Genomic DNA, 16536 nt, shown 5'->3' on the forward strand with positions numbered 1-16536 from the left:
GTGTACAAAAAATAATAAATAAAAAATGCTATTTTCCACTATGTACGATTTCGGGAAGATACATGTAATGGCAATGTTTGACCAGATAATACCACGAGAAATTGATCTGCAGCCCGTCTTCGAGCTCAATTGAGTGGTCTGTCTCGGCAGAACAGATCGTGTGTGCCATAATTTGGCGGATCATCGGGGCTGTGATGCTCACCGAGAACTTGTCCTGCACCTTGCTGACCATGGACCTCGACGTCAGCACAAACCGCCCCAGCTGTGTGTGATAAAACTGCACCATGTTCCGGCAAAATTCTTCGACATTATCCGAGTCGTCTTTCAGCTCTTGAATAACTATCTTCATCTGATGCATGACATGGTTGATCAGGTTCGAAAAGTACTCTTGGACGTTTTTGAGGCTATTAGTCTCTATGTTTGACGACTTGGTGAGCTTGAGTAGTTTTGTGTGGCACAGGGACTTCCGCGCGGCATGGAAAAAGAGCTTGAACGAGTGCTGATCCAGGTCGCTGTTAAGTGGCTCCGAGTCCTGCTCTGCTCTGGTCCGGAGAATTTCCTGATACACGGAGACGGCCACCAATCTGTCTGCCATCAGCCGATCCAAACTGAACTTGCTATCGGCAGTTTGCAAACAGAACCTCAGGATCTCTTTTTCCACGGCGTTGTGGTCGTCGTCAAAATGACCGAGCAGAGAAATAGAAACCCGTGTTCCCACGAACGCGGGCGGTGGAAGCAGGAACTGGGCATTGGCGCTAGTCTGTTCGTCCGTCTGCGGTGCTTTTGGTTCCTTCTTTCGTCTTTTCTTTACAGGCTGCTCCTCCTCCCCTTTTTCCTCTCTCACCTCTACCTCTTCCCCTATCACGACCTCCTCCTGCTCCACATCGCTCGACGCCTCTCGCGTGTCCTCGTAAACCTCGTTCGCCTCGTCGCTCTCCTCGATCTCTGTGGCCGTTGCGTAGCCAGACCCCTCCGAATCATGCTCGGCAGAGTCTGCGGCTTGGCCATTAGCCACATCTGCTTCTGTCGCAAAATCCGGTTTAGCACGCTCGTTCTCCAACTTTTGCTGTCTTTCATAGGCCTTTTCGCGTTTCAGTTGCAGCACAAGCCTCTCGTCTTCCTCTTTTGCAGCTCGCCGCTCCTCTTGCCACTCTTTTAATAATTTCTCGCCATTCTTTTTCGCCTCGTCAACATCACCACGAAACTCCCACGGATCCTCCAAAACTTCGGCCTTCATACTCAACGCCCTGTCCCACCAGTCCATCTCCACCCCCATGTCACGCTTGTCGCCCACCACGTCAAGCCACTCCGCGCAGATCTCGACCTGGTCGTTGTAGACATTAGCCACTCCTCGGACCTGTACCAGCAGATTGCTATTCTTCTCAAACCCGTTCAGCCGTTGGTAATACAACTGGCTCTGTATTTTGACTGTGAGAGCGTTTTCGGCCGTCCCGTCTGAGATTTCCAGAAACATGAAAAACTTGTCCTGCGACATCTCGTGCCACCGCTCGCCAACCACCTTCCCCTGAACAAGTATCTTCTGCACAGGATGGTTGCCCAACATCAGTATGTTCTGGCTCGCTGGAGCGTAGCCCTCGTTTTTGTAGACTCGTCTGCAATCGCGCAATTTCAATACGTCGCATATCAGCATAGGAAACGGTGCCTTTGTAATGGCGGGAGCCGTGTAGAAGAGCACGGGCAAGTAGTATTTCACGCCCTTGCTGACAAACAAAGTCCCGTCGTTGTGCTGTTCGTGCGGTGACTTGCCGTCGGAACTCGCCGACAGCGCGGGTCGCGACTTGCGCGGTAAACGAAAGGCCTCCATTATTGGAAAAATAAATATCGAATTGTCTTCTGAATCTCGAAATAAATTATTTAATTTTCTCCCATGCCTCCAATCACCTGCCATATTTTGGACACCACGCTGGGCCAGCCAGCGGCCAATGTCGAGTGCGACATCCGCGTTCTAAAGGACACTTTCCAGCATTTTGCGACGGCCCGCACGAACTCGGACGGCCGAGTTGCTGAATGGGTGCCGGCAGCCTCAGACGGCCATTTGCTCAAAAGCGTCGGCTTCGAAAACAACCAGTGGACTAGTCTGGCGTCAGGAGTGTACCAGATACGCTTTCACACGAAAAACTACTTTCTGGAGCGCGACGGAAAGACATTCTTCCCCTTTATCGATATCACGTTCGAGGTGCCAAACCCGCCAGATAACCACTACCATGTGCCTTTGTTGCTCAGCAACTACGGCTACTCCACCTACAGGGGGTCCTAGATGAACCTGGGTCAAATATATTATGCAGTTCGGAAATAATGCGTATACTCTCTAGACTGTTCGTGAACGGCCATTTCGTGTAATTTGTAATGATTCAGCTCTGCCCGGATCTCCTTGATCTGCGCAGGGTTTCTTGCCAGTTGCGAGTAGGTGTGCTTGAGGCCTCTATTAAACCGCACGTAATGATCGGCAGAAAACGTCTCATTAAGGTAGATCTTGTCGGAAAAAGACACGCGCTGCGGACTCGCCGACCGTGAGCTCAATGCAGACCTCGCCACGGCACAGGACTTGCCTGGCTCCTTGGCGCTGTTTGTGGTGACCACCTCGAACTCGCCGTTGCCGAAAGTGCGCGGCTTTGCGCTGTCGCAATGCTTTTTCGCGTCGATCGTTGCCTGCGAGTCGAGCGTGTTCTTCCTGCTCAACGACTTCTGTTTCTCCAGCGACTTCATCCTCAGCGACTCGCGCTTGATGAGCTTGTCCTGGCTCAGATCGTCGAAAAACGACGTTTCTCCAATCCCGATGATCGACGAGATGTAGTCGAGCTCCGAGTCCAGGTCGCCGCCGTCTAGGGGCCGGTCGTCGCCCGCTATAAAGCTGCTACTGTCGTCGCTCAACCCTGTCGATAGCGACAGACACTCAAACGAGATATCGCTGCTCAGGTTATTTTTAGACGCGTGCGGCTCGACCCTTTTGCTGAGCTTCTTATCCTTGCGGAGCAGCTTGCTGAGCATTCCTTTCAGTCCTTTCTTGTCATCCGTCTCCTCCTCCTCGCTGCACGCGATGGACGACGCCGGCGTGCTGTGGTCCACCGACGACGACGGCGAGGCTGAAGACGCACTCGACCCTGTGGGCTGATTGAATATTTGAGGTATTTGCCGCGTCTCAGGGGCCGGATGATACTCCTGGACAGGGGCCGGAGGAGCTAGAGACGGCGGCTGCCGCTGGGTGACAGGCATGCTGGCCATGTTTGGCAGGGAACTGTGTTTGGCTGACTTGGGCCGTGGTTGCATCCGTGGCCTGAAAACCTCGCCATTCGGAAAGTAGTACATTGAGCGGCCAGCAGAGGGCGGAGGATAAGACACGCGCGTGGAGAGCTGGGGCTGCGGTCTGGGGTCCGGCCGGCGAATTCTCTGGGCCCGTGGCTTGCGAACGAAACGGTCCTCGATCACCAGTAACGAGTCGGTGCTCAGCTCGCGTGGCGTGGTCATGGACTGCACGCTGCGCATAGAGCTCATCGAAGAGACCGACTCTCGCCGCCGTAGACCAACGCCTTGCTCCATAGGACGGCTCTGCATGGTGCTGAGTGGATTGTAGTAATTTCAGCAGAGTTCTGACTCCTCTCAAATTTCAGCAGACAATTTTAGAAATATTTTTCGCAGCCATTGAAACCGCAAAGCCACACGCTGCGCTTTGTTATTGTTGAAAGATTTCTAGAGCCATCACGAATCAAATCTGCCAAAACAATTTGGCAAGCCATACGGCGAAAACCGACACTAACGCCAGCGTGCCGGTCTCCACTATACGGCTCTCCCGCACGTCGCCAACGGGCAGCAAAGCCTCCAGGTAATTTGGGCCCTGGCTGCCAATGTGGAACATCTGCCAGTGTGTGCGTTCCAATATTCGATTTTCGTGCATGAAGCTGCCTCGGATTAAGGAGTCTGTCTCGGGATCGGTCTCACAATCCCAATAGAGATCTCCCGTACCTAACCCGGTCGGTTTCACACCGCGCAATGGCTCGCCGTATCTCAGATGTAGCGGGATCTCAAACTCCCGCACGTCGGGACCTAACTCCACACGCAGCGAACACCCTTCCGAAACTTTGTAGCTTGGCAATTCCAGGTCGCTGCGGCCGAAAACCGACACGTTCCTGAAAATGTCATCAAACCACGCCAATTGGTACCTGTCGACGATATACGTGGACGGAATGTCCAGATCGAAAATCAGTCGACACGTCGATTTTGGAGCCTCATTCTTGCCTGAAACACTCACCTTGTACTTTGGATGCAGCCCTGTCGGCTCTACAAAGGTGTGTTCAGCAGAAACGCCAGGTAGCTGGGTGTGGAACGAGTTCACATACAGCGATGTCGGCACAAACTTGGAGTTGCCGCGAACACGCGCTCCGCTGATGCTCAGGTCGTAGTCGCCCGGCAGAGAGTCGAGGTAGAACACGCCGATCTCCCGCTTGTCTCTGGCAAACTCCAGTCGGTGGTCAACCAAGGGCCAGTAAAATAGAAATCGAAGCTTGTCTCCGTCAAGAATAAGCTCCACAGATGTTGCCTGTTGCAGTTCCGCCGAAGTAAATGGAAAAGCTCCCCCAACTAGTGTATTCCATATTCTCAAGGCAGATACCTCCAGATCTGGCTCTTCAAACAGATACGCCCGGTACCACTCCTCAAAGAAATATGGCGTAGCGTTCTGGTCCACACGGATCAGCTGTAGAACCATCTCAACAGCCAATTGCGACATCTTCTCGTACTGGGCCATGTTACGGGCAGTTTGCGGAGCAACGTCGATACGCACCCCTGCCGGTTGGCTCTCGTGGTCGCTAAATATCGTGAACTGCGGCTTTTCGTTGCGTTTTCTGCCCAGCTGGACATTGAGCAGCTGCAACTTGCCCAGAATGTCGCGGTACTCTGGTTTCAGCATGGAGACGTCTATCTCGATGCGGTCTTCCCTGGCGAGCGGCGACGCTTTCGACGCTGGAACAACGATTTTGTCTTTGCCCCCCAGTGCGTCAAAAACTGCTTTTTCGTTGCCGTACACGAACAGCGTGGTGCGGTGATTCATTACACTGTTTATTTATTTTATTTTATTTTATTGCATTTATTTATTGCTGATCCCTATTTTTCAATATTAGTTCCACACTATTTCTTACCCTTCTTCTTCCGCTTCTTCTCAATTCTCTTCAATGCACGCATCTCGTTCTTCATCACACCGTCAACCATCTTATACTTGCCCTTGACGCCCTTCGGACGGCCAGACAGGCCCTTGTGGCTGCCTCTGGCAACCACCACCGTGACCTTCGGCTTGGTCTTCTTCTTCTTGCCCAGCTTCGACGCAAGAGCCTGGATCTCCTTGGCCTTGTCGAGCTCGCTCTTTGAATCGTCCTCGGCAATCAGATCGCTCTTCTTCTTGATCTTCTCCAGTCGCTTGATGGCCCTCAGCTTCTTTCTGCCAACAGCCTCCATCACCTTCTTGATCGGCCTGGCATTCAGCTGCTTCATCTTCTCCTTCAGGGCCAATGCGGCCTCCTTCGTGATTGGTCTGTTGATCTTGCTGTGTTTCTCTTCATCTTCCAGGAACCAGTCGGGCAGTCCTTCCTTTTCGCGGAACGAGTACTTGTTGAACCCGTCGTCGATCAGGTCTTTTTTCGACTTCTGGCCCAAAGCAAGCTGCTGCGCAAGCGTCATAGCTTCCACAGTGGCCAGGTCGACCTCCTGTTTGTGGGGCAAACTGTCGCCAGACCCAGAAACCAGCTCAAAGTCAGGCTCGGTCTCACTCTCAGACTCAGACTCAGACTCTAGCTCGGAAGCATCACTTTCGCTCTCGCTTTCAGACTCAGACTCAGACGACTTCGAAGCCGGCTGCTCAGAAACTGCCTGCTCTGCAAACTCCTGCTTTGCAGACTCCTGCTGCGGCTTCTCGTTATCTGCGCTCACCTCCTCGACACCCTCGAAAATAGAGTCGCCAAAGAAATTACTAGCCGTCTTGCTCAGCCCGCCCTTCTTCTTCTTCTCAATGGTGGCTATCAGCTTGTTGATCGCCTCGTCGTCGTCGCTATCGATGTCGCTCTCGCTCTCGCTTTCCTCCACGGCCTCGTCCGAATCGACTTCGCTCTGCCTGTCTTCGATTCCTTCCCATTCCTCGTCGTCGCCGCCTCGCGCAGCCTTAGCTCTTAGTTTCGCATCCCGCTCCATCTTCGCCTCCTTGTATTGCTGATACATCGAATTGAGCTGGTCCTCAAGGTTGTCGAGCTCGTCGCCAGACTCAACAGCTTGGTGCTCATCCACAACAATGTCGTTGTCGCGGATCAGATCCTCGCCCGTGAACACCATGCTCTTCTTGCCGCGGGCTAGCTCGTTCAGCTGTCCGGTCTTCTCGGCCAACTTCAAGTTGAACAGACTCTCCGACCCGATCTGGCCCGCGTCGATACCGATCTGCATGTCTGTCAACATGTTCATCTGCATTCTCTGGATCTCCTGCTGCCGGGCCTCGTTTTTGCGTCTTTTCTCTCTCTTCTGCTTGAGACGGATCTTCTCCTTCATTTCCTCGATCTCCTGGTCAATTTTCTGCTCCTCGGTCAACTCCTCAACCTCTATCTGTTTTTCCTCCTTCTCGTCGTCCAAATCCAGCACCAAACGAGCATGTTTCCGCCATTTGATCAGCATACGGAAATCTTTCTTGCCCAGCACTTTGAGGTCCTTGCAGCACTCCAAAAACTCCGGAGTGGTGTCCTTCATCCGGCGCAGAAGCTTCCACTCGTCGCTATTCTCGTCAATCTCAAACTTGCTCACACTTCCTAAAGTGTTGATCACGTCCTCTTCCTGTCGCACCCAGTCCAAAAGAGCCATCGGGTGGAAAAGAGTGTAGTCGCCCTCATCGTAACCATCTCTCTTTCTCTTCTTGACCTCTGGGTTGAAAACCTTGGCCTCGTTATTGACAGGCCCCTCTGGCAGCTCCTCGAACACCTCCTTGGGATCCAGTAGCCGAGGATCCAGTTTCTTGGGCGCCTTGAAGCCTTTGCAAACAACGAAAATCTCCGCAGAAACATTACGAGACGCAGGCGGCTTCGTGGCCTCAACTTTGTCGAAAAGCTGGCGGAAAACCCAGACCAGATTGTTGTAGTCTCTGGAACGGAAAACCTTGGTGACAAACGTTCCGCCCGCTGCCAAGTGCTCAACAGCAAGTCTCAACGCCTGCAGCGTCAAATGCGATTGGGTATAAGCGTCCTGCACCCAGTTCAAACCCACGTTGGGCGCACCATCGTGCAAAACGGTGTCTGCTTTCCACGTCTTGAGATGGCCCCGGAGCTTGGATTTGCAGTCTTCTGTGGTAATATCGCTTTGGAAGGTGATACAGTTTGGAATCGGCTTGATGGGCACAATATCCACTCCCACAATGAGAGAGTTCACTGGGCAAAGCTGCGCTGCAACCTGACACCAGGATCCTGGTGCCGCACAAAGATCTATCACGACCTTGGATTTTTCTAAGAAATGGCCATACTTCTGGTTGATTTGAAGAATCTTGAAAGACGAACGTGCACGATACCCTTTTTCCTTTGCCAGGTGGTAGTATCTATCCAACCGACCTTTGGCGTTCTTCTTCTGAGTTCCAGCCATGTTTAATCGAGATAATGATTTTTTTCCCTAAAATTTTTTATAAATTTTTTTGGTCGATCGACCTTCACTTTTAATCTATCGTCTCTTTTTTCCGTATGTCGGATAATAAGTATACTCCACTGATAGTGGATCTTTTCACGCCCAAGGTGCCTCTTCAATACCTGCCCCCAGCAGATGTTCCTATAGAGAAACGGCGAACGCCCAAAGTGGACGGAATTGCGCAGTTCCTGTCCTCTTTGAAGGAACATGTCGAAGAGTATAAGGACTACAAGAACGAGTTCGTCAGCCGAGAGGCCAAGGCAAAATTGAAGTCGCAGCAAAACAAAGATGCACTTCAACGAGCGCTACTAAAATGGAACCCGGAAACAGACACCAACATTGCTGGAGACCCGTACAAAACCGTTTTCGTTGGAAGACTAGATTACACAGTTAATGAAATAGAGTTGCGCGAAAAATTCGCACAGTTTGGCGAAATCGATCAAATCCGAGTCGTGAGAGACACCAATACTGGGAAAAGTCGAGGTTATGCTTTCATCCTGTACAAATCAGAGTCCGATGCCAAGCTAGCGTTTCAGAAAGGTAATAGAATGGTGATAAAAGATCGTGCAGTGATCGTAGACATTGAAAGAGGCCGCGTGGTGAAAAACTGGAAACCTAGGAGACTAGGAGGTGGGCTGGGGGGGCGCCAGATAGCACAGAAGCACAAACACATAGAGCAACAGGAACCTGCTCCCAAGATGCTGTATCCGCCTCCAGCGTCTTATGGGCGTGGAAATTATGGTTACCGAGGCCGTGGCGGAAGGGCTCCGAGACCATATGGTCACAGGCCCAACAGAACGCCCTACAACCGACCACCGAGGTACTGATAAAGTATCTGGTGTACGGGTGTGGTTTTGTATGCATCGTGCGCAATCCTCCTAAAAAAACTTGTTTACTTCAGGAAAAGTAAAATAAAATATTTTGGAACGAGTCGCCATCAACAAGTTTGTTATTGATTTCGGCAAGCCCATTTTGTTATAACCTGCCAGGACATCCAAAATGGCACTTTTATCTCCTAAAAACAGGCTTTTGTTTGTCATTGGTGTATTACTATATGTTATCACCCATATAACTGTCAAGTGTCCCCTTACACAGACTTATCAATTGGACGCTTCACAATCCAGTGATGCCCTCTGTCTTTACACCCACAAGTACTACAGGTTTGTGGAGCCATACTGCAGCCCAGTCATTGAAGTCGCGGACGCGAAGGTTTTCACTCCACTGAATAACCTCTACGTCAAGTCACCAGTGAAGCCAATTGTGCAATCTGGCTACGACCAAAGTGCGAAAGTCTACACAAAATTTGCAAAGCCACATGTTGACAAGTACAGTGGCGTTGTTAAAACGAAAGTAAGCGAATTTTCTGATAAGGTGACGGCCAAGACGCAGGAGGTGACAGGACTTGCCTTGGTTTATGTCAGAGTGAAAGTTGCGGAAATGAGAGAGTACGCTAGGGCTAAATCAATTGAGCTGACCACAAAGGCTAAGGTGGTAATCCTGACAAAGGTTGTCCCCCGGACTCTATCCATTTTCCATCAGGTGAAAACAAACCTTTATATCCAAGGAACCAAATTAAGGCTCGCATTGTATCTCAGATATAACCTATATGTGAAACCACAATTGGTGAAACTTTACTATAAACTACGATTGAACAAGCTGGAGCCGCATGTGGAGGCATTTAGAAACTCCTGGTTTTATCTGAATACCAAAAGATTGGTTGTTTTATTGGTGGACGCAGTGGGATACTTTTACAGCAAGACTTATGAGTATCTTGATGCTTTCCAACGGGAATCGAAGATCAGAAAGACCACGGAGGAGTATTGGCGGACGGAGCACAAAAAGCAGTTTTTAAAGGATGAATTCAACAAGCTACTTAATGCCAAGTTCAAGATCCCAACCTACGAGGACGTGGAGTTTTTTAAGAAATTGTCGAAACAGGCTGCGGAGACCGACAAGACAGACGACGTCTCCGAAACTCTCACCGAGGCCGAGCCCACACTCACCAAGTACAACAAGATGTTAAAGGGGGTAACACAGGATGCGTTAAATGATTTCGAGTCACAGGTGGCCCAGGTCGACGAGAATGCCTACAACAAGATCTACAACCAATTGAGACCTAAATTGCAGGAGTTGGGCGAGCTCGTCAACCGTAACTACGATGAGGCACACGTGATGATTCACGATATCAACCACGACACAGACAAGTACGTTACTCGCCAGGACATGCGCGATCTTCTCAAGCGTCTGTCGGAGTCTCTGACACAAAAGGGCGTGGAGATCACCGAGGATTTCAAGAAATACGAGCAAGAGTTCTCCGATGAGGTGCTGCGTGTGAGAACGTCCATCTTGGAAACCCTTGAAGAGTTCAGCGAGTCTACGCTCAACGCCTACTCTACAGAGATTGTGAAGAACGGAGACGACTGGAAAGAGTGGAAGAACTACAAAGAACTGAAGCAGGAACTAATTCAGACCAGAGACCTGCTCCTGAGCTCCACTCCAAAGCTGGAACGCGTGACCAAACTGCTGAACGAGCTGAACAGAACGCTGGGCACCTTGGTGAACGACGGCGAGTCGTACTTGGCCATTTTGCGTGCCAAGGCCAACGTCGAGTTCCAGGCCCGCGAGAAGGCCGAGAGAGAAGCTGAGCAAGAGACCACGAGCACAATCATGTTGTACGACACCGTTGTTCTTGATGAGAAGAACCAGCCGGTGAGCACTATCCACGCAAAACCTCCAGTCTCGAGCGAGGAGGCCAAGACGTTGATAATATGAGGGGGGGGTGAGAAACCTGGTGTTTATAGGTGTATGTAATGGAACGACTAGTAATTTTATTAGGAAAAATCTATATCTCTGATGCCGTCCTTGTCGATCACTTTCACGTACAGCCCTTTGAATTCGATAGGCATTCTCTTCACGAGCTCCTGGTGGCACAATTTGAGCAATTTCAGGCCTTCGTCGAGGGCCATATCCGGTCTGTAGTGGTGGTCGAGCAGCGACATGGTGTAGAAGGCAGCATACCCGTGGGCACAGTACGGCAGATCCACCCGAGTGCCCAAGTAATCGATCAACGACAAAAATGGCTCGGAGCCGTTGTGGAGTCCTCCCAACAGGACCTGCACCTGGTAGGGCGTTCTTGATCTGATCGAGGTGGCCAATTGCTGTCTGACAAAGGACGCAATCGCCTTGGAATTCAGTTCTGTGTTTTCTCTCATTGTGAACAGCTGGATGTTGGCCTGGATGTAGTCTGCGAACTGTGTCGTGTCTCCCGACTCTCCGGTGAATGCCAGCAGATTGTACTGGTTGAGCACTCTTGTCTTGTCGTCTGTGTCTTTGAGGACCGAGATTCCTCTTGTGAACGCTTTTGATGTGGCGACAATGACCGAGTCTTTGACTCTGATGCCCAAAATGATATCCATGGTGGCGAAAAAGAGAAAATAATAGGGGAAAATATATGTAGATATTTTCACAGCCGTGAATTTGGCTGGTTTTATGTAATCAGACCGGGTCTGCTGGCGTAGATGGCAGCGTGGTCTCCATGTAGGGGTGTCAATGGCCCTGGAATGACATTGATATTCTAGGCGGCTAGTGTTAGCTCTCCTTCAGCTAGTAATATTTCTAACCCCCAAGGACCGACGTCATTTATTAAATTCCCCCAATTTTAAATTTAGTTAGTCCGCTTAAACATGAAGAGGAATAGCAAGGGCCTTTCGATGGCCATGTTATATGTTATTTCGCTCGTCATCAACAACACGCCGCCAGGACTCTGGAAGGTGCTGACGCTCATAATTGATGTGGTGTTCTTCTGGGTCAAACGGCTCATCAAGCTCGTGAGAGACTCGCCTATCCGCGACCTAAAGCGGTCTTTGCAAACGTGCACAGATTTCCACGAATGGGAGATGATCACATCGGAAATCGACCGGCTTAACGGCTACGACGTCTGGCGACAGAACTTCATCTCCAAAAAGTACGACTACAGACTCATAAACGAGCGTCTGCACGATCTCCGGCTTGCAAGAATCTACAAAGACCCGCTCAAGGTGATGGGGATCTTGCGTTCGAGTGTGCTCCGGAACTTTGGCGGGATCTCGAACAAACAACTTTACAACAAGTCGTACATTGGCACCAAAGTCTTGATTGAAGACTACATCGAAGAGGTACTGAAATGCTTCCAGTTTATAGACGAGTGGCAGTTGCGCGACCAGACCATGGAGCAGAGCTATTTTAACCAGATGAAACTGGACTTTTTCCACGACTCGCGACAGACTATTGGAGTCACGGCCCTGATTTTACAAGGGGGCTCTCTGTTTGGACTCTGTCACCTGGGAGTCATCAAGGCACTATACTTCAAAAATCTGTTGCCCAGAATAATTGCTGGTTCTGCAATCGGCGCCCTGGTTGGCGCATTGATATGCTGTTTGGACGACACCGAAATTGAGGACAATCTTAATAATCTGGTCAAACTGCTACCAGAGGACAAAGTTGACGGGAACAGCCACCACGTGATTGGCTCTGTTATCAAACGCGGATACAGCCAAGACATGCTATTGTTTATCAAGTACGTGGAGTCCAAGGTCGGAGACCTGACTTTCGAAGAGGCGTACTTGAAGACTAACAGAATCCTCAACATTCTTATTCATCCAACGGAGAGCTGCGTGCCGTCGCTTCTAAATTATGTTTCCACGCCCAACGTCACAATCAAGAGCGCAATTTGCTGTTCCATCGGAAACGGCGTCCTGGACGAAGATGTCCAGCTCAAGTACAAGTCCGCAAACAATGAGATCAAGACGCTGACAATCTTAAAACGACACTGCGAATATTTGTCGCCGCATTACACCAGTTCGATCAATACGAAATCGTTCAAGCCAATTTCGCCCTACACCAGACTCACAGAACTATTCAATGTCAACCATTTTGTTGTTTCTCTGGCCAGGCCGTATCTTGCGCCGCTCATCGGCAACGACCTCAAACACTCCCCAACGTCCTGGCAATTGACCAACCATATCAAGAATCTGGTAAGTCTGGAGCTCAGACACAGAGTGGAGGCTCTGGAGAAATTTGGATTGCTCCTGGGTTTCCTCAGATGGTTGGCCGTGGACGAGAAAACACCCAGGTTTGAAAACAGCGAGATCACCATCGTTCCGGAGCTCAGAACGCTCATCAAAGATTTCAGCCGAATATTCGACATCAACGAGTACCAGAAGAATATTCCCTACTGGATCCAGGTCGGAGAGCGGTCTGTATGGCCACTATATCCGTTATTGGAGACTCGTTGCGCAATTGAGTTTGCTCTCGACGATTATTATAACATATACAGAAGCAAATAGGTTATCTATAGAAAAGCTTCACGGTCCCTTCCTTATTGATCAGATAGAGGTATTCTCGTTCGACAATCTTTTTAGGCGAGCCGATCAGGCCTCTGCCAATTGTCAGCTCTCCGGTCACGTCCTCGGCCCTTCCAGTGCGCAACGGACGCAGAGAAAAGATCAGAGACGATCTGTGTGCAAGTTTCGTTAAAAAAGTAGCGTGAATGGTGGCGAAGTCGTCTGGGGAATCGGAATATTCCATCAGACTCTCGTCGCTCGAGCTAATTAGGAATAAATTGCATTTCGTATTTAGTTTCCGCAATTGTGCGAGCAACTTGTCCACTGTGATGTCTGTGAGGAACAGCAAAAATTCAGGATTCTCGATGAACACGTTTGGCTTGCCCAGTTTGCTCTGTCGGTCCACCTCAAGCAAGATCTTGGTATACCAGTCCTGGTAGCTGTTGAAGAGGTCAACGTATTTGAAGCCAGCCAGATCGCCCTTCAGCCGTGCCATTTGTTTGCGGTATGTTGTCTCATCGGTACTAAGCGACGCAAATACGACTGGAGCAGTCGAGCGGTCGGAAACGGGCGTCTTGTTGACGTAGCAGGTGCCAAAAAGCGAGTTTTCCACAAGCGCTACGTTGAGCCATGTGGGCCGCGTAGAGGCCTTATAAAGTACCAGTGTGCAGTAGTTGTGTTCTGGGTTTGATTTCGGTAGAATCGAGCGGTCTTCGAACACAACAAGGTCCTGTTGTTGGAGGTCGGAAGACGATGTCATGGTTAGGGAGCACGGAAAATATTTTTTTTTCCAATTTTTTCAACTTTTAATTCCATACTAAAGCATGTCGCTTCCTGCTGTTCCTGCCAGCTTTTCTGGCGATTTCAAAGCTCACTCCAACTACAGCGCTGCTGTCAAGCGTCCTGTTGAGCCTGTTGGCAAGTATTTCCTTGCGCACGCCACCAGAACCCTGCGAGGCCACACCTGGTCCGAGTACGAGAAACTCGAGGCCTCCAAGAACGTCAAGTCCGTGGAAGAGTCCAACGACGACGATGAGTTTGACGAGGAACAGAGCGAAGATCTTCTTGAGCATGATCCAAGAGACTGGAAGACTGCCGATCTTTACGCTGTGATGGGTCTGTCAAAACTCAGATACAGAGCTACCGAGGACCAGATTAGAAGGGCTCACCGTAAGCAGGTTCTCAAGCACCATCCAGACAAAAAGGGAGCTGCTGGTGGACTAGACCAGGACGGGTTCTTCAAGATTATCCAGAAAGCTTACGAAACTCTGCTGGATCCTATCAAAAGAAGACAGTACGACTCTGTTGACTTCAATGCCGACGTCGAGCCTCCATCTCCAAAGGAAAAGTACGACTTCTTTGAGGCATGGACGCCTGTGTTTGAGTCAGAGGCCAGATTCTCCAACAAGCAGCCTGTTCCTTCTCTGGGAACCATGGACTCCAGCAAGGAGGAAGTGGAGGCCTTCTACAAGTTCTGGGCCAACTTTGACTCCTGGAGAACCTTTGAGTTCCTGGACGAGGACGTTCCAGATGACACTGCCAACAGAGACCACAAGCGTTACATTGAGAAGAAGAACAACAACGCTAGAAAGAAGAGAAAGGTTGAGGACAACAAGAGATTGGCCGATCTTGTGAAGAGAGCCAACTCTGAGGACCCAAGAATTAAAAAGTTCAAGGAGGAAGAGAAAGCCGAGAAGGCCAGAAAGAAGTGGGAGAGAGAAGCTGGTGCTAGAAAGGCCGCTGAGGAGGCCCGTATTAAAGCTGAGGCCGAGGCTAAGGCCAAGGCAGAAGCAGAGGCCAAGGCCAAGCTCGAAAAAGAGAATGCAAAGAAGGCCAAGGAGGCCGCTAAGAGCGCGAAGAAAAAGAACAAGCGTGCCATCAGAGCTGCTGCTAAGGACAATGGGTACTTTGGGGCCGAGGATAAAGCCACTCTCATCGACGCAGACATCGAGACTTTATTGGAGGCTCTGAGCGATGTTTCTCTGGCCGATGTCGCTGGCAAGCTGAATGGTGCCGACGCTTCTGCCGCCAAATCGGTCCTGGACGCTGCAGCTAAGGAGACCGGCAAATCCTACAACTTCTTCGGTTAATTTGTAAGTATTATTGCGTAAGTACAGAGGCGTTCTAGTTCCAAAACCATTTTTTCTTTGGAACCTGCTGATCTAGCAGTGTCTGGATTTCCTTTTCGTATTCTCGTGTCTTCTGCTCCATGGCAATGATGTGCTCTTCTCCCTCCAAATACGTCCATGCGTACTGGAGCAGCAGATACACGCCGGACCCCAGAAGCAGGAACGAGGTGATGGGCCGTTTGTAGTCGCTCAACGTGGGACGTAAGGCCTGCTCCTGCTCCTCTATGAGCTTTTGATACTTGGCCTGCTCAAGCTGCTTCTGTCGTTCTAGTTTCTGTGAGATGGCGTCGATCTTCTGTTGGATCAGATCGGCCTTGGACGGTTCGAGAAACGGGTCGCTGGGCTGGTAGAGCGACGACTGTATGTTGTTGATTGCCTCGAGTTCAGCAGGCGAAAGAGGGCTTTCTTCGGCGTCAGTGGGCTGCTCTACTTGATTTTCCACCTGCGACACACGCGGGGTCTTGTTGCGCAGCGCTCTCAGAGCACTAAAATACCGGATTCGAGGTTGTAACATGAATGAAAATAAAATTATGGTTTTTATTACATTTTCGCTATTTTTTCACGTCATCCATCTATCATAATATACAATCACAGCCGAATACATTTGGCTACCACTCGCTTTCTCCCGTCGCCTTTTGGAAGGCGTAGTCGCGTCCGTCGATGTTAGCGATCCCGTCCTTCAAGTTGCATTTCCACTTGTTCTTCACACGCTGCACCCTATCGTACAAACATAGCATGATGTTATACTCCTGGTCCTCGTTATCATCTGCCGAGTTGATCTCGTCGTCGTCGGGGTCGTCCAGATCCGAGTTGATCTCGTCCGAGTCCACGCCCAGATCGGACCCCAGCTCGTTGCCGTCGTCACCCAGATCTCCCTGTCCATCCGTCTGCGTCCGACGGAGCTTTCTGGCAAGCTCCTCGGCCTGTTTTCCCTCCACAGTAAACGTCACCGTTCCGTCCGACTGTCCTATTCTGCCTCCGCCAGGAAGCGCGATGTTCATCCCTCCGAGGTCGTCCTCCTGCTTCATCGAGTTCGTCGGCAGCGCCAGATCCGACTGCGGTAGATGGAGCCCCTGGATGTGTAGCCCTGAGTTTGCGTCGCTGCCGGTAGGGTTGAACTGCTCCTGGTACGTCTGGGAGCTGATCTGGTCGTCGCCCAGTCCCAGCAAATTACTGCTCTCGTCGTACTGTTGTCTTTTCAGGTCCCAGCTGAAAGACGCAACCCCGGTCTTCGACAATTTATCTCTCCATATCCGTTTGAGGTCCATCAACGTTTGCTCGTCGATGCCCCCGTCCTCAAAGTCCTGTCGAGATTCGGCAATCACATCTTCAATGATACGCTCGTACAGCTCAGACTGATGTTAGAATCCAGAACAAGATAACACTTACACATTCCTTGTTGGACATGGTGATGTACAATTGAAATCCTT

At 50.4% G+C, this 16536-nt stretch overlaps 13 protein-coding genes across 13 annotated transcripts; 5 read left to right on the forward strand and 8 right to left on the reverse strand.

Annotated features, from left to right (window-relative positions):
- Positions 1-28: 28 nt before the first annotated feature.
- On the reverse strand, positions 29-1825 carry HPODL_03833 (uncharacterized protein; the record flags this gene model as incomplete). The annotated part of the gene is made up of 1 exon (XM_014078603.1): positions 29-1825. The coding sequence occupies one exon, from the start codon at positions 1823-1825 to the stop codon at positions 29-31; it is 1797 nt and encodes a 598-aa protein (XP_013934078.1).
- Positions 1826-1888: 63 nt separating this feature from the next.
- HPODL_05231 (uncharacterized protein) lies at positions 1889-2278 on the forward strand (the record flags this gene model as incomplete). Its single annotated transcript, XM_014078604.1, has 1 exon — positions 1889-2278. One exon carries the CDS (start codon positions 1889-1891, stop codon positions 2276-2278), a length of 390 nt encoding a protein of 129 aa, XP_013934079.1.
- Positions 2279-2298: 20 nt separating this feature from the next.
- HPODL_03834 (uncharacterized protein) lies at positions 2299-3573 on the reverse strand (the record flags this gene model as incomplete). The annotated part of the gene is made up of 1 exon (XM_014078605.1): positions 2299-3573. One exon carries the CDS (start codon positions 3571-3573, stop codon positions 2299-2301), a length of 1275 nt encoding a protein of 424 aa, XP_013934080.1.
- Positions 3574-3724: 151 nt separating this feature from the next.
- HPODL_03835 (Protein PBN1) lies at positions 3725-5065 on the reverse strand (the record flags this gene model as incomplete). Its single annotated transcript, XM_014078606.1, has 1 exon — positions 3725-5065. One exon carries the CDS (start codon positions 5063-5065, stop codon positions 3725-3727), a length of 1341 nt encoding a protein of 446 aa, XP_013934081.1.
- Positions 5066-5142: 77 nt separating this feature from the next.
- HPODL_03836 (AdoMet-dependent rRNA methyltransferase SPB1) lies at positions 5143-7617 on the reverse strand (the record flags this gene model as incomplete). The annotated part of the gene is made up of 1 exon (XM_014078607.1): positions 5143-7617. One exon carries the CDS (start codon positions 7615-7617, stop codon positions 5143-5145), a length of 2475 nt encoding a protein of 824 aa, XP_013934082.1.
- Positions 7618-7712: 95 nt separating this feature from the next.
- HPODL_03837 (U1 small nuclear ribonucleoprotein) lies at positions 7713-8483 on the forward strand (the record flags this gene model as incomplete). The annotated part of the gene is made up of 1 exon (XM_014078608.1): positions 7713-8483. The coding sequence occupies one exon, from the start codon at positions 7713-7715 to the stop codon at positions 8481-8483; it is 771 nt and encodes a 256-aa protein (XP_013934083.1).
- Positions 8484-8655: 172 nt separating this feature from the next.
- On the forward strand, positions 8656-10428 carry HPODL_03838 (uncharacterized protein; the record flags this gene model as incomplete). Its single annotated transcript, XM_014078609.1, has 1 exon — positions 8656-10428. One exon carries the CDS (start codon positions 8656-8658, stop codon positions 10426-10428), a length of 1773 nt encoding a protein of 590 aa, XP_013934084.1.
- Positions 10429-10487: 59 nt separating this feature from the next.
- HPODL_03839 (Proteasome subunit beta type-4) lies at positions 10488-11072 on the reverse strand (the record flags this gene model as incomplete). The annotated part of the gene is made up of 1 exon (XM_014078610.1): positions 10488-11072. The coding sequence occupies one exon, from the start codon at positions 11070-11072 to the stop codon at positions 10488-10490; it is 585 nt and encodes a 194-aa protein (XP_013934085.1).
- Positions 11073-11339: 267 nt separating this feature from the next.
- Positions 11340-12980, forward strand: HPODL_03840 (Triacylglycerol lipase of the lipid particle, responsible for all the TAG lipase activity of the lip; the record flags this gene model as incomplete). The annotated part of the gene is made up of 1 exon (XM_014078611.1): positions 11340-12980. One exon carries the CDS (start codon positions 11340-11342, stop codon positions 12978-12980), a length of 1641 nt encoding a protein of 546 aa, XP_013934086.1.
- Position 12981: 1 nt separating this feature from the next.
- On the reverse strand, positions 12982-13737 carry HPODL_03841 (elongator complex protein 6; the record flags this gene model as incomplete). Its single annotated transcript, XM_014078612.1, has 1 exon — positions 12982-13737. The coding sequence occupies one exon, from the start codon at positions 13735-13737 to the stop codon at positions 12982-12984; it is 756 nt and encodes a 251-aa protein (XP_013934087.1).
- Positions 13738-13801: 64 nt separating this feature from the next.
- On the forward strand, positions 13802-15067 carry HPODL_03842 (Zuotin; the record flags this gene model as incomplete). Its single annotated transcript, XM_014078613.1, has 1 exon — positions 13802-15067. One exon carries the CDS (start codon positions 13802-13804, stop codon positions 15065-15067), a length of 1266 nt encoding a protein of 421 aa, XP_013934088.1.
- A 34-nt stretch (positions 15068-15101) lies between these two features.
- Positions 15102-15620, reverse strand: HPODL_05232 (uncharacterized protein; the record flags this gene model as incomplete). Its single annotated transcript, XM_014078614.1, has 1 exon — positions 15102-15620. One exon carries the CDS (start codon positions 15618-15620, stop codon positions 15102-15104), a length of 519 nt encoding a protein of 172 aa, XP_013934089.1.
- A 94-nt stretch (positions 15621-15714) lies between these two features.
- On the reverse strand, positions 15715-16513 carry HPODL_05233 (Transcription factor IIA, alpha/beta subunit; the record flags this gene model as incomplete). The annotated part of the gene is made up of 2 exons (XM_014078615.1): positions 15715-16461; positions 16496-16513. 2 exons carry the CDS (start codon positions 16511-16513, stop codon positions 15715-15717), a joined length of 765 nt encoding a protein of 254 aa, XP_013934090.1.
- Between the last annotated feature and the right edge of the window lie 23 nt (positions 16514-16536).

The sequence above is a fragment of the Ogataea parapolymorpha genome, chromosome V (assembly GCF_000187245.1).
Source record: "Ogataea parapolymorpha DL-1 chromosome V, whole genome shotgun sequence".
In the NCBI taxonomy this organism is placed as follows: domain Eukaryota; kingdom Fungi; phylum Ascomycota; class Pichiomycetes; order Pichiales; family Pichiaceae; genus Ogataea; species Ogataea parapolymorpha.